The sequence below is a fragment of the Lygodium microphyllum genome, chromosome 1, assembly GCF_053477565.2.
Source record: "Lygodium microphyllum isolate KBCC chromosome 1, Lygodium_microphyllum_v1.1.10, whole genome shotgun sequence".
NCBI classification, from domain to species: Eukaryota; Viridiplantae; Streptophyta; class Polypodiopsida; order Schizaeales; family Lygodiaceae; genus Lygodium; species Lygodium microphyllum.
The window spans coordinates 82,623,999-82,640,122 of NC_141135.1; the positions used below are offsets into that span (position 1 = coordinate 82,623,999).

The 16,124-nt window shown below is 41.9% G+C and overlaps 1 protein-coding gene across 2 annotated transcripts; it reads right to left on the reverse strand.

Annotated features, from left to right (window-relative positions):
• Positions 1-6,645: 6,645 nt before the first annotated feature.
• On the reverse strand, positions 6,646-8,558 carry LOC148041323 (uncharacterized). 2 transcript variants are annotated; one of them, XM_087678934.1, is made up of 4 exons: positions 8,418-8,558; positions 8,181-8,269; positions 7,658-7,891; positions 6,646-7,570 (listed from the first exon to the last, which is right to left on the reverse strand). In XM_087678934.1, the coding sequence occupies exons 3-4, from the start codon at positions 7,772-7,774 to the stop codon at positions 7,139-7,141; spliced, it is 549 nt and encodes a 182-aa protein (XP_087535060.1). In that variant the 5' UTR covers positions 7,775-7,891; positions 8,181-8,269; positions 8,418-8,558; the 3' UTR covers positions 6,646-7,138. The 2 variants fall into 2 exon arrangements, with proteins under 2 accessions (XP_087535060.1, XP_087535057.1); XM_087678931.1 differs by lacking the exon at positions 8,418-8,558 and having other exon boundaries at positions 8,181-8,411.
• Between the last annotated feature and the right edge of the window lie 7,566 nt (positions 8,559-16,124).

Below are 16,124 nucleotides of genomic sequence, written 5' to 3' on the forward strand. Positions count from 1 at the left end.
TTAGATCTTGAATAAGGATTGTAAGAATTATATCTATCCAATTGTTTAGACTTCACACCTCATGCATTTTTTGATATACCAAGCCCATGTATACACTAATATGTAAGTATGCATATATAAAAACATTCAATGAACCAATCATATGTATTATTTCATCACTTACATAGTACAATGCTTCTCTCTCTCTCTCTCTCTCTCTCTCTCTCTCTCTCTCTCTCTCTCTCTCTCTCTCTCTCTCTCTCTCAAGCTATCCTCTACTTTCCCAAATCCACTTATCTAAGTGAAATTGTATTGCAAACACACATTTTGTACAATGCTTCTCTCTCTCTCTCTCTCTCTCTCTCTCTCTCTCTCTCTCTCTCTCTCTCTCTCTCTCTCTCTCTCTCAGAGGCTATCCTCTACTTTCCCAAATCCACTTATCTAAGTGAAATTGTATTGCAAACACACATTTTGCAATCGTTCTTACCAAGCCCATGTATACACTAATATGTATGTATGCATATATAAAAACATTCAATGAACCAATAACATGTATTATTTCATCACTTGCACACATAGTACAATGCTTCTCTCTCTCTCTCTCTCTCTCTCTCTCTCTCTCTCTCTCTCTCTCTCTCTCAAAGGCTATCCTCTACTTTCCCAAATCCACTCATCTAAGTGAAATTGTATTGCAAACACACATTTTGCAATTGCTCTTCATTATGAATCAAATCCATCACAAATCCACTCAAGCCATTCATCAACATAACATATGATAGAAAAGGAGCACATATCAAATATGTTGGCTTAGGTTTTAGGATGCTTTCCAAGCATAGGTACTTGTTTTTAACTTTTCACGATGAATTAATAAGCGCCTTTTATGTGTCATGGAATTTTCTCTCTCCTCACGCTCTATCTCTCAATCATTAAATGAAACATCACTTTTCTTTAACTCTTAGGCCATGTCATTTCCATAGGACTCCATAGAAACATTAACACACCAAAAAATTTATAAAATTACAATTTTTTTTATTTAATCGTGTATGACATTGCAAAACACAAGGTTTGAGCTTACAGTTTTCAAGATATGATGGGGCATGTGGCTAAAAAGACTTGAATGATAAACGTCAAGTTGCCTACACAATCATCATATCTCGATAGTAGTTAATTGTTCATTATTGATCATGAATCGAATCAGATTGATTACAATGACAAGAGCCCACACCCTAAAACCAAATCCAAAGCTCTCTCCCACCTAAAGAAATCTACGTGAAGCATAGGCCCATGGCTGCATCCTCATAACTTGACACAAGCACAGATAAGAAATTAGTGTTCAGAGCACAATCATGCTAGCCTTTTATACTATACAATTGGCTCTCCCATTTATCACTATTGGCTCTTTGTAAATATAGTATACAACCTCTTCCTCACTATTGAATGGTAGGCCTTATTGACTTGTAGCTTTACCCAAGCAACTCATTAGCTCATGACAGTCCTATTGCAATGTGTATAATGATCTCCCCTATCCTACCAAAAAAGAAATCAATTCCTCAACTAGTGTCCTGAAATGCATGCACCTTCTTTAATGATCGAGTAGGAGGGAGTAATTACCTCATTTTTTGTAATCAACAAGGTGATGAGGTTGCAACACTAATAACAGAAGATAGTTGGATGTAAGAGCCATCACTGCTACCTTCATGCCCTCCTAGCAATGCCCCAAAATGCCACGTGCGAAGTATTGTGGGCACATATCTTGAAAAGCTTATTGATGTCGCATGCATTACATTGGAAGCCTTCATTCTCAAATAGAGAGAGAGAGAGAGAGAGAGAGAGAGAGAGAGGTGATCATACATAGATCACCCCTACTCAAACAACATTTGTGCCTAGGCCTCATGAATGAGAGAGAGATCACTTCACCTTGTCCACATCTCTTCATCCATTCTCATCAAATCTTGATTCCTCCCTTCCACAGCTTGATTTGTCCTTGCCAACCCAAAGTATGGGAGCATGAGACTAAGACTGAAACTGAGAGAAATAGAGAGAGATTACCTGCATGTGCATGTGCACCCTTGTGTCTCTGTAATGTGTTGATATTTTGTTGGTGGCGCAATCCGCTAAGGGCCATCACAATTATGGCAAACACTTCCTTCGCCTGAGATAGAAAAGTCCAAACTCTACTTCACAAATCACAATGGTGCTACGTGGGACTCCCCAATGGAGCACTGCTGCGTTGGAGAAGGCAAACATGTTCATGTGCATGTTCATCATGGAGAGATTATTGAAGATATATTCTTAGAGGTAATTGTTAGAGAAGGTAACGATCTTCCATTGTGCAAGCTATCACGACACTAAACTGCTATGGAAAAGAGAGAGAGAGAGAGAGAGAGAGAGAGTGTGTGTGTGTGTGAATGTGTGTGGGGGTGTGCGCACGCCTCCCAAAGCAACCCCACACTGATTTCTCTTCATTAAGGAGACCACAAAACTTAATGCATTAAGTGAGAACCTTACCCAATGAGCAACAAGCAAGGTTGCAATACATGCCTGGGTGAGAGAGGGAAGATGCTAACACGCAAAACAAACATCACCAATGCCGCATGCACCGAGCTACCAAGCATGTTTCCAAGACAACTATCCTCAACAACTGCAAAGCCCAAGATCAAGATCTCTCTCTCCCTCCCTTCTCTCTCTCTCTCTCTCTCTCTCTCTCTCTCAAATCAGACAGGGCAATCGATAGGTGAGCCGAGTGGTTGGTAGGTGAGCAGCAAAGAAAATGGCAAGCGAGGGAGCACTGGTTGTTGGCAACGTTGAGCTGAGTGGCATCTTTGCAAAGGATGCACAAGGTTGCACCTATGGTGAAAGATGAGCTAGGAGAGGTGTGCTAAACCATTTGGGCTTGAACAACGAGGTGAGAGAGAGAGAGAGAGAGAGAGAGAGAGAAGCATTAACACCAATTGAATGGGCACCATGTGGGGATGGGCACCATGTGGGGGAGACAGAGAACCACCGTATTAAGAAACAAATGCATGCATGTGGCAGCAAAAAGAGAGTTTTCAAAAATAATCTTTTTACAAAAATAAAGATTTCTTCTCATTGGGATTCGGATGCTGTCAGGTTTGGTGATAACCTTGGTAGATCCAAAAATAAGAGATAGTATGGATGTCATGTGGGGGAAAAGAGACCCACCACACTTAAAAAAATGCATAAATCAGGCACCACAGAGAGAGAGAGAGAGAGAGAGTGTGTGTGTGTGTGTGTGTGTGTGTAACCACATAAAAAACAAATGCATGCATCAGGCACCACAGAGAGAGAGAGAGAGAGAGAGAGAGAGAGAGAGAGAGAGAGAGAGAGTGTGTGTGTGTGTGTGTGTGTGTGTGTTTTTGGTAGATCCGAAAATAAAAGATAGTATGGATGTCATGTGGGGGGAAAGAGAACCACCACATAAAAAACAAATGCATAAATCAGGCACCACAGACTCGCACAGAGAGAGAGAGAGTGTGTGTGTGTGTGTGTGTGTGTGTGTGCGTGTGTAACCACATAAAAAACAAATGCATGCATCAGGCACCACAGAGAGAGAGAGAGAGAGAGAGAGAGAGAGAGAGTGTGTGTGTGTGTCTGTGTGTGTGTGTGTTTTTTCAAAAACAATTTTTTTACAAAAATAAAGATCGTTGGGATTCTTGAAGCTTGTGCCACATAGGATGCTATCAGATTTGGTGACAGCCCTGGTAGATCCCAAAATAAGAGATAGTATAGATACACTGATATAGATGCCCTGCCAGCTGCTGCTCTAAATGCGTGGCTTCTCGCGTTACACACACACATATGCCTCATGTGCTCTAAAAGCACACTGTAAGCTTATAAATACCGTTTAGTGATACGCATGATATCAGATTTGGTGACAGCCCTGGTAGATCCCAAAATAAGAGATAGTATAGATACACTGATATAGATGCCCTGCCAACTGCTGCTCTAAATGCGTGGCTTCTCGCATTACGCACACACATATGCCTCATGTGCTCTAAAAGCACACTGTAAGCTTGTATACCGGTTCGTGATACGCATGAGGGAGATTCCCCCTTCCCCCAAATTTTGCTGTTTGCCTGATTCATTCTAACGCTATAGGGTCCCGTCTGTCTCATCTATGTCGATCTGTTCGATCTGTTCAACTAGAACGGGGCCTCGCCGGTGCTTTGACGGTGCCCCCTTGCATGAATGCAGATCCCCTGGTGACACATGCCATTTTGATTAATTAGAATAAGGGGAGTAGATGCCCACATTATAACTTCGGCCGATCACATCCTCAAGGTACGAGTTCACTTGGACCTTGCGCGTTCTCTAATTTGTTACAAAGTCGTCTACGAACAGAATGCCACACCTTTGGCAAGCCCTTACTCTCGACAAGGAAGGACAAGGCAAGGGCTCATTAATACAGACTATAGCACAGCACTCTGAAATTTCGTATTGGTTATCTTCAGAAAAGCATCTGGATTTAGAATCCCGCGTTTCTGCAACTGTCGCATGAAGTTTAAACGTCATTGGAATGTGCCAGACCATAAATCGGACATCCTTAACGCTCTGCTGTACAGGAGGTACGTCTCAGTGTTGGAGAAGAAACACTTGAAAGTGGTACCCGAATGTGCCAGACCACAAATCGGACATCCTTAACGCTATGCTGTACAGGAGGTACGTCTCAGTGTTGGAGAAGAAACACTTGAAAGTGGTACCCGAATGTGCCAGACCACAAATCGGACATCCTTAACGCTCTGCTGTACAGGAGGTACGTCTCAGTGTTGGAGAAGAAACACTTGAAAGTGGTACCCGATAGGAAACTAGGGTAATGGCCCGCTTCTCTTAAGAGTTTATCGCAAGTCTTTTAAGGACTGGGAGTATGAAGGTAGTGACTACAATAAGAAAATCATTGTAAGTGTATTGTTTTGGAGCTGTCCTGTAGTGAAATCGATTTTTAAGAAGGTTGAGCCTTAAAGCTCGGTTCTCATGACGGTTGAGCAAATTTCATTGAAGGAAAGGCAGGATAAACTAGCCATTCCACAGGTCTAGCAAGTTGTTCAGGCAGTCACAATGGGCTTTCATACCTAGAAGATGAGAAACAAAGTATCTCTACGGAAGATGTTCTACCTGAACAAACAATGTTCGTGATTCAAAACCTTGTTTCGAGCAGTTCGGATTATTATAAGGTATCAATGATTTCAGACCCATACAGAAAACGGGTATCATATTCATTCGACTATTTTGTGATTAAAGACTTCCAAGCATGAAAAATACCATGAGTTCGCAAAAATGAGTCTGTTTATCCGCATTTCCTATTTCCTGCAGTCTGCTGTTCTGAACAGCAGCAAACATTTACTCTGTACAATGTATGTTTTCTAGGCCACACGTACACCTGAATCATATCCTTCCATACCCATAAGCATTTTCTGTAAGAAAATGTAAGAAAATGAATGAGAAACCCATGATTGTAAGATATCAAGTACAACTGTCAAGTTTGTATGCATAACAAAACTGCATACTGAAGGCTATAATAGTTTTGCGACTTACCAGTCCATAATAACAGCACCTGCTGAAGGCTAATTCATCACCTGCTTAACTGTCAAATTTGTAGGCATAATAGAACTGCCTACTGAAGGCTATAATAGTTTTGAGATGTACCAGTTCATAATAACAACACCTGCTAAAGGCTGTAACATCACCTGCTTACTGCCTTGAAATGTCCATGTCTTAAGACTCTTACCATTCAAGGTTGAAGGTTACCTTCATCATCTCCTTATCTTGTAAAGGCAATCTTCATCTTTTGACTCCTTTTTCTGTCTTATCGTCTACTAAATGGAGGAAAAGGCTCAATCCTACATCATAAGCACTAGAAATTCCCAGATTCTCTTTTTTCAGATGAAGTACAGCTACACAAACTACCTTTGACGCCTAAAATGTTAAATAACATACCTGCCTAGGCAGAGGAAGACTGTGCACTGTCAAGACCTCAATGGTGCAAAAGTACAGCTGCACAAACTACCTTTGATGCCTAAAATGTTAAATAACATACCTGCCTAGGCAGAGGAAGACTGGGCACTGTCAAGACCTCAATGGTGCAAATGTTCAGAAGCATACCTTCTGACTAGGCAGACAGAGTATGTGCAGCACCAAGAGGCACACTTTATTTGGAGCATGTCAACAAATTTTTAAATCTGTCATCCCCGTGAAATCTCATCCTTGAAACCAAATCTCTCTGCACTTCTGCACTGAAACGCACAAAGGCTCAAAGACTTCATGTCTAGAGATCATTCACAGTTAAGTACATGTACCACGGAAATCGCAACTGAGACCTAGATATCAACATAATGCACAAGCTTCAAGATCCTGGAGTGTAGTGGTGCACAAAGGCTCAAAGGCTCCCTGTCTAGAGACCATTCTCAGTTAAGCACATATACCACTGAAATCGCACATGAGACCTGATATCAACATAATGCACAAGCTTCGAGATCCTGAAGTGTGGTGGTGTAGCTACATATCAAATTGATTGTGGTCACACTCATGAGGTAGACATCTTAGAGACTTTTAAATAATGTATTACAGCACCTGCTCAAGGCTATATAACATCACCTCCTTACCACCTTGAAATGTCAATGTCTTAACTTCTACCATTCAAGGTTGAAGACTATCTTCATCGTTTTTTTTCATGAAGGTACTCTTCATCATTGCCTCCTCTCTCTCTCTCTCTCTCTCTCTCTCTCTCTCTCTCTCTCTCTCTCTATTAAATGATGGAAAAGGCTCAATTGTACATCATAAGCAATGGATTTTCCCGGATTCTTCTTTCCCCAGGTAAAGTACAATGTTGCTACTTTAACTACCCTCGATGCTTAAAATGTTCAAAAGCATACATTCTGCCTAGGCAGAGGGAGGATGTGCACTGTCAAGAACTCAATGCCGCAAATGTTCAAAAATATACCTTCTGACTAGGCAGAAGGGGGATGTGCAGTGCCAAGAGGCACACTTTATTTTGAGTGGTTCAACAAATTTCAAATGTGTGACATCTCCTGTAAGCTTGAAATCAAATCTCTTGCTGCCAAAATGCATAAAGGCTCAGAAGCTCCATGTCTACAGACCATTCACAGTTATGTACATGTACAACCGAAATCACACCCGAGACCTAGAGATCAATGTAATGCACAAGCTCGGAGATTCTGAAGTGAGGTGGTGTAGAAACACAATGCTTTTGCCCTTCACCTGCTGCCTCTGGACAGCGAAGCATAGGGTCATCAATCTTCTCCCATATCCAATCCATTGAGTCGCTGAAGTCTAGATCCACATACAGATTTATGCCAGTCTCATTCTTTACCACAAGTTCTATCCATGACAAACTTGAAGAAATGAATCTTTCTATTTTCTCAGTACTTTGAGCCTCTGCTTCCAACCTGTTTTGACACCTGTCAGGTTTGTGGCATGTGTCCTCTCTCTGTATCTCGTTCACAGAAGAAGCTTCCAAGCACGAAGGCAAGACTTGTCGTCGTGTGCCTGCAATCTCAGCATGTCCAGAAATGCGTTTGTTGCCTCGTAACCGTTTCTTTATGGAACCATGCTCCTACAAATATAAAACGAGGTTTCAACATCGAGCATTTTTCTGTCAGATTCATCTTGGTCATCAAGATCAACGTTAGTTGGATGATACCTGACTAATTCCTTCTGAATGAAGAGCTTCCTGGAGATCTTTACGAGGAGTTCGTACTCTACCTAATATCCTTCCTTGTCGTTTTGGTCGTTTCGCTGAATCTTTGTTGATTTCCATGTCTGAAATTTCCTTCTTAGCTGTAAACGTCTCACCATCCTCTGCTTTACTGCCTTGCAAGTGGAGGTGTGCAGCCCTTGAAACCTTCTATCTTCCTATGAATTTACTCGAAAGATCCTGCATTAGAGCATTGAAATGAGTGAAGAAGAAATGCAATACATCACTTTCAAACGCCTATTGTCAGACGACAAGCGGAGGATATGTCATTGCCGCATCTACAAGCAATGTTATACGAATCAGGAAAGGAAGCTTCAGGTGGAAACCTAAGCAGGATCATCAAAGAAGGCGAACTGAAGCAATGTGCTAATGTGCTACATGCTCAATGAACATTTGATTAATTCTTAAGGCTTTAACTGCCACACATAAGCAGGCACGTTGAACAAAGAAGGAATTGCGCAAGACAGACCTGTAAAAAATGCGGCTGCACTGACTGCTCCATGGCATCGCAAAACCTCATCAGCTAGAGAAGAAAGTTGACAAAGGATGACAGTCGATCTGCTTTTATCAGAAATGAAAGAAAGATGACGCGTGCGGAGCACAAATTCCACGGCGAATAGGGGAGATAAAACCCTGACACAGGGGTCCACAGAGTAGAGACAATGGGAGAGAGAGAGAGAGAGAGAGAGAGAAGAAAGAATCGTACTAGTACTACTTCAAAGGATGAAGATACCCGACCGTTGTATGGTGCTTGCGTGGGAAACCCGATTTCCAACGAGCCCTAATTCGCCTACATTAAAAGCAACCACACTGGCCTTGCATTAGTGTTATCAGGGCATGGTGCATTAAATACACGAAAGGAAGGTGTAAAAGGACAATGTACAACAGGCTTATCAACTTTTTTAGGGTAGCTTCAGATGGATTGTCGCGGTCCGATGACCGCGATGGAAGAAAGTACTTTTCTTAAGGTGCACGTCGCTCTTGTTAAGGCATGGATGTCAAACAATGCACAGAACAGATGAAGTCTCACATGGTTGGTTAGTAGTGCATACAAAAAGACTTTACTAGGTAGCTAGGGGGTTCAAAGCCCTTGGGCGTGAGCAAAATGTTTATCTTCTAGGGGGGAGGCCACCCATTTTCAACTCGGTCCAAAGGCAATTCACTCTTCCTATAGCTAATCACATACTTGCACAAAAACAATGCACTCGTGCCCCTCGTTCTTCTACCATCTCTTGTGAAAATAGCCTTATTTTAAGGAGAGAGAACAAATCATGGAGAACACATGCATTGTGGATGGCAAGAAGTTTGCTCCCTACTTACATGCAAAGCAAGTAGTGTTCATGAAAAACACATTTCAAAGCTGATACAAAACCCTTCAAACTTGGCAATTTGCAAGTTTTTACTTTGATTTTGTAGGCTTTTGGTCATAATATTACTAAAATGACCTTGGATTTTACAGCTACAAAAATTTTCTCTCCAATAATTTCAAGTTCTTTTTTTGAATTGAACAATTCACTTGACACTATACCTCTATTTGAACATTGACAGTAAGTAAGCAAGTGGAGAGAGGCAAGGTCTCTATGTGACATTGTAAAGATCCAAAGCAACTTGGTGGTGAAGTGTTGATAGAATTGGAATTGTATAAAACCCAAGTCAAGTGTCTCGTGTTCGACTTTGCTGATTATGTTGCAAGTTGTGGTGTTTGAATTTGTAAAAGGAGAATGTAGCAAGGAGAGGACATCTTCTTTGTAAGCCTACAAAATCGCATAAGGCCATTATTACTTTCCCCCTTGCTTCTCAATGTAATAGGTATGTGGATTTTGCTAACCCATTGGAGAATGAGTTTCATTGATGGTTCCACACAACCGTCCAGGCCAGGGAATACTAAATCACTACATGTTTATTGATAGCAACTTTTATAGGTGGTGGTGGGCTCTCAGCTAGGGAGAGAGAGATTGGATCTTGGGCTCACTGGTTCAAATCTAATAGTAGGTAGAACTTATTAGGTATCGATGTAAGTTTTTAGATAATCATGAAAATCTATAGCATTCTTAAAGGAATCTCCATTTCCACAAACCATTTTTTCTTCTTAAATCATTCCACTTTCCATTTCCAATGATTAAGTGAATTCAAAGGGAGTTTCGTTAGTTATGTCTAATGGACATCAACCTTTTTACCTAGTGAAATGTTTTAGCTCTTCAAATTGGAATGAGAAATCAAAAGTATTGCTAGCTCTTGATGAAGTGTGAACGTCAATCAAGATCAACGTGAAAGTGTTTCATTATCAAAAGAAAATGAGAGATCAAAGAAGAGAAACAATGTTGAAACACACACAAACTAATCATTATCATAGGGCCTCTTAAATCACCATTGGGTACATGAGATTAGGTACCAAGAAACCATAGATGGCAAACCCTAGGTCATGGTTCCATGTCTAGATATATGGAATGTAGGCTAAAATCACACTATCTCCTTCCCTTTACAAAGTTCTTAATAGATTAGGACTGTTCAATCACATCATTGCATCAAAAATGACATCAATAGATCTAATATAGCTACATTCAAATCGGACTAAGGTTGATCAAGGAACTTTAGAGCATGGATTTGGCTTCTAAACATTCCACCTTAGGAATAGGTTGTATTTGGTAGGTGGAAATCTCCCTTTAGATTCTAGCTTTTGAGGTATAGAATAGACCCTAGGCTCATTGGCTAAAGCAAAGTTCTTTTAGTTAATGAACTTTTCATAAATATAGCATTGAATATACATTGTTTAAATATTATATTTGGATCCAAAGTTGTAGTTGATGGAGAATCTTCTTCATGGACTTGCATAAGATTGGTATGCTTGTTGCACCAAAATTCCTCTTTTGCATGCCCAAGTTTCTTGCATTTTAGACACATTAGTTTACTTTTATGATACCAAAGTAGCTTCTCATGTCTAGTCTCCTCACAATGATTGCATGACACTTTTGCTCCTTTAGATAATGCTCTATTAACAAGAAAAACTAAATCCTTGCTACGAACAATTGAGTAAGTGCATGAGTTATTTTTTCTTCAAGAGAATAGTTCATATATAGTGATGTAATGAGACATCTTTCACATTCTTGAGAGTACTCTTAGTTGATTCATATTCTTTCGGTAAGCTAACTACCTTCTCATAGATCTTTGCATTTATCCTATCCAACTAACCAAGGTACTTCTCATTTTTCATATATCCAATGAGTGAATCCTTATAGTTATCATTAAAGCTATAGAATTCAACATTGGGCTGAATATCTTAGCTCTTACCTTTGGTGTTGAAAGTTTTGCTATATTTAATATGAGGTTCACTTGCAATTCCTTGAATGTTTATGCAGTGGATTAGACTTGGTGCTAAGTTCAACCCAATGAATGGTAGTGCAACTAGTCTTCATCCAATTGGATATACTTGACTTACCTTTATCTTAGGTCACTACATCCCACAATTGTTTGTGCATAATAAAATATGCGCCACCTATGGATATTGCATAGCAAGTATCCAAGTTTTGCCATGGCGTGAATACTCCTCTGAACCACCGTCTTGAAGCAATGCGTCCAACGAACTTGCAAGACGCATTACTCTGAGCGAATCCAATCGTCCAAGAACTTAAATCGGGCAATTGTAGCAAAGATGACTATGGAGATCAGGATAAGAGATGCCATACATGCGGAGAGATAGGGTACATCCGTAGGAGATGTCCCTACTGTCAATGCTTCCATTGTAATGAGCTAGGACACATCCAAGCAAACTGCCCTGATCTAAGTCTAGAGGACATTGAGCCTCCAAGAAAACTAAGCTACACAGGTGCAGTCTATGGATATATAGACGGATCAGATGAAGACGAAGATCTAGAGCCCACTCAACCTTATTAGGAGGACTAAAATTCCTAGAAGCTTAGTCGATAGCTAACACAATTGAGAATAGATCCTACTCTTGTACCTATGGTTAATTCGAATAATATAAGCGCACTACTTGGAACATTAAGAGTAGCGCAGCGGATGCATGGTGGGTCTTAACCCACAGGTCGTAAGTCCCATTTAGTGCTTGTCTTCCCAAGGTCTTCTCGAGATGAGGACATCTCGATTCCTCTAAGGGGGAGAGGATGTAATATTCCCCCCCATGCCTCCCCCCATGAGAACCCCCCCTTCATTTTTTTTGAATTTTTTTACTCTCCCTCTCTCTCCTCCTACCGTGTGCATGGCGATGTGAGAGAGAGAGAGAGAGAGAGAGAGAGAGAGAGAGAGAGAGAGAGAGAGTGTGTGTGTGTGTGTGTGTGTGTGTGTGTGTGTGTGTGTAAGAGGTAGAGAAGGGGGGGCATGCAGCCCCCCAAATGGAGGGTGGCACCATCTCCCCCCCATAAGCCACTTCCCCCTCCACCATATAAGGTGGTCCTCCCCTCTCTCGTCGACTACAACAGCGTAGTCCCCCTCCCCCCTGTCACCTGCATCGTCACCCTCGCCCTCTGTGTGATCAGCAACTCCCCCTCTCCTCCTCCTTGTCAATCCGCAGAGCCCCCCCCCCCCCCCCCCCCCCCGTTCGTGCTACGCTGCAGCCCCCGTGATCAAACAGGCAGAGCCCCCTCTGGTTCGAAATCTCAGCGCACCCCCCCATCATCATCGTTGAAGAGAAGAAAAGAAGAAGAAGAGGAAGGGAGAGAAATAAGGAGAAGAAGCGGGAGAAGAAGAAGAAGAAGAAGAGGGAGAGAGAGAGAGAAGGAGAAGAAGAGGGAGAGAGAGGAGAAGAAGAAGAAGAAGAAGAAGAAGAAGAGGGAGAGAGAGAAGGAGAAGAAGAAGGAGAAGAAGTAAAACAAGAGTGAGAGAGAAAGAGAGAGGGAGAGAAGGCTATGAGATGGAGAGGGTGAGATAGAAGGAAAACAAATTGGGGAGAGGGTAAAAGAAGAAGAAGAGTTATGCATGTTGAAGTCACATTGATTGGCCTTAGATTCCTTGTGAACCCTCGTACCACTTCCTTCTGCCAAGGTAAGAGCGGTCGATTTACCTCAAGGGTTGCAAGACCAAGAACGCACAAGGATGGCACCCAAGAGACGAGTTACGGGGAGCATAAGTGCTGAGGTTGCAAACAGAGCTAGGAACATATCCGATGCAAGCGGAGACATGAATACCACCAACCCTCCAGCAACTATAGCTCCTATCCAGGTTGTACCAAGATTTAGATTCTTCTCACGCATCTTGAATTCTTAAATAGAGGTAGAATTGCATGCATAAAATAGGTCAAAGTCATTAGTGTTACATCAGATGAGTAATAGGAAAGAAGATTGAAAAGCAAGTAACAATAGATGATGCATTGAAGGAAAATTGCATAAAATATAACAAGAAGCGTATCAAGGTTGCATAGGAAGATTGCATCAATTTTAATGTACATTGAAGTGCTTGAATTCAAGTTTTGTATGATAGCCTCGAAATTGTAGGATAAAGTTAAAAGTTGTCTTAGAGAGAACATGGGCAAGTTAGACCCCAATCCGACATATCATGAAAAACATAAATGCATGTATTCACCATTAAAGGGCTTAAGATGGGTTGATCTTCTACCCTAAATAGGTAGCCTTGATTAATAAAGGTCAAGGTGAAATCACATCGATCATTAAAAAGATCTAGAAGATAACCGTTAAAGTTGTTCCTTGAGCAACCCTAGATCCCAAGGGGGAGAGTAAACCCTAGGGAGGCAGTATATCAAGACTGAAAATGATTTAAGTAGGGATAAGCTAAGTTCCAATGCAACGGTGGCTTAAGGGACTTGTTGAGATGGTTTACCATTGATGTTTCTAGTGAGGTTTGACCTTGTTTAAAATGGAAAAGAGTTTAGTAAGTAGAGTGGTTACTTGCTGGATTAGGAAATGATGTTTTCCTAGTTAAAGGATGTTAGGCTGGTTGTTTTAGCTTGATTGCTTCTGAAAGGATACTTGAGGATTGGTTGTGGTTTTGGATGAATATCTAAGTAATTATATTTTCATGGCGGGAACTGTAAGGATAAATTGCCATGGGAACAAAAGGGATGTTTTTTCTAGTAAATGTTATTAGGCTGGTTGCTTCAGATGTGGATGATTTCCTAAAGGGATAATTAAGGAAGGATGACGCTAGCTACCCCCCCCCCCTCCCGAAGCTGCCAAACCCTAGCCAAGCGAGTTATGAATCCGCGCCGAGAATGTGGACTGAACCCGCCGTGAGAAGTCTCTCCGTGGAAATTACTTGGCGTAGGAGGACGCTTGGGTGCCAAGGGGGCTCTGGCCGTAAATCCCAATGCCTTCGGACCCTACACAAGTGTTCTACGTGACTCAAGATAGGATCTCGAGGCCTTGATACTAATTACAAGGCAGAATCTTGGTAGGATAAACCTTTGGGTTTTTATTTTTGGGTTACGGAAGGATTATTTCTGCGGAGGCAGAAAGGGATACTTAATTCTCCTGTACAGGCAGGAGACAAACATTAATCTGAAGATAAGTTAAGGAAGTGTTTGATCTTGTTTTATTTTATCTTTGTGTCTGTGCCCTAAATTACGTAAAGGAACATGTGATTAACGGGTTAATGAAGAAATCTGCTTTTATGCGTCAAACATAATGTGGTAGGTAATTAGATAACTAAAACAACCCTCGAGGGAAGCGTGGTGGATGTGACCGTCGGGTCCATCCTATGGCAGGGTGGTCTCGGTTAGCCGAGAGCTTTCCTTAATGGAATTTATTTGATGCGAACGTTAGATAGACAAGGACCTTAGAACTTGTAAGTTAAAACCTGATTCATACCGTTTTAGGGGACCGGAATGGGACTATGCCCTACGGGCAGAGAGGTCGAGCGATGCATCCCTCTCGTTTCCCATTCTCTTTGAACCAAGTGTGGTATGAGTCTGCTTTGGTCCAGTTGTATTTGCGCAAAGTGGAGTAGTTGCAGACCGATGCTAGAAGGCTGTTAGGAAGACCCGACTACAAGGAACCTGGACTTCAGGTCGATCCTAGTGGGAACGACCGAATAAGTTCCGTTGCAAGGCAAACTCGAGAGACCCTAATTGGCAAACCCCATGTCATTCCTTGGGAGTGCCAGGTGGCATCTTTTAGATATATCTCTTGATGGACTACTAAGACATGTCCCGCGATTTGAGGAGCAGGCACATTATAGTTGGTATCAGAGCAAAACTTCATGATGATACATAATTGATTAATGTTCGGTTCATAGACATATCCTAAACAAAAATAACATGAGTGGTATGGTTTGAATTGTCATGCACCTTCTGCACCCACAAATGCTGACATGCAAGAGAAGAAATTTCTTCTCAAGCAAATTAAGGCACCTGTGTTTGATGGAGAAGGGTTAGACGTCGCAACTTTTAACCCCAACAAGAAGAAAGCAGAAGGAAATAAAAAAGACACAGGGCAAAGGCGGAAAAAAGATAGCCCGACTGAAGAAAGAAGAGGAGAAAAGGCCAAAAGCGCAAGGGCAACCTTAAAAGTTCAAGGCAAATGCAAAAGGGGAAATGTGCATTTTAAAATACAAAGGCACACCCTGAAATCTTGTAAAAGAGTGTCAGGCTCTCTTCTGTGCAAATTGTAAAGATAGACGGGCAGTGGAGAAGAAGCAAGAAGGATAGGAAGGAAATAGGAAAAGAGGACCTAGGCCAATGGCCGGTCATGTAAAAAGGGGATGACTACCCAAGGAGGAGTAGGGCATGTATAAAAGCCAAAAAGTGGAATGAGAAGCTCATTCTTGTGTGTGGCCAAAAGTGACTCTCCTCTTTCTCTTCTTCTTCTTGTTCTTGCTTGCTTGAGCTTGTGCTTGAGAGAGGGAGTGTGAGAGTGTGAGGGAGTGAGTGTGTGAGGGTGAGGGACCGAGGAGGAAAAGCTCTCCATCTTCTCCTATGTTCTTCTCTTCTCTTCTCTTCTCTTGTCTTACTCGCGGCTATGGAGCTTGGAGCGTGGAGCTTGAGGATGGAGCTTGCTTGAAGCTTGCACTTGGATCGTGGAGCTACCGGAGTGCACAGGAGAGGAGGTAACTCGATGAGCATGGAGGTAAGCTCACTACACTCGTAGATATGGATGGCACGTCGGCTATGTGAGAGGTAGCCATTAGTGTTCAGCTTGGAGCGCTTGAAACAATAAGCAGTCCGTGGGTCTTGGCGGTTGAGCGAAGGCTCCCACATTTTGGTTCTGTTTTGTCGGGACCAACAGATTCAAGCCTTGAGTGCTTGCTTGCTCCACATCGAGCATTGAAGTAGGGTTTTCCCCGAACCTGTGCTTGAGATAGATAGGAAGTGAGGGGGTTGAAGATGGTATTCAATCTCCTTGGCAAGTAGGTTTTTTTGCTTTTTTGAGGTTTATGTTGTGAGATGGAGTAGTGTAGGTATTTACTTTGTGATCTGGATGCATTAGAGTAGGAGAAAACAAAGAAA

Coding starts and splice junctions, on each gene's coding strand:
- LOC148041323 (XM_087678934.1), bottom strand. CDS start 7,774: ATGGAAATCAACAAAGATTCAGCGAAACGACCAAAACGACAAGGAAGG. Junction 7,571..7,657: donor ATTCAGAAGGAATTAGTCAG/GTATCATCCAAC, acceptor TTATATTTGTAG/GAGCATGGTTCCATAAAGAA.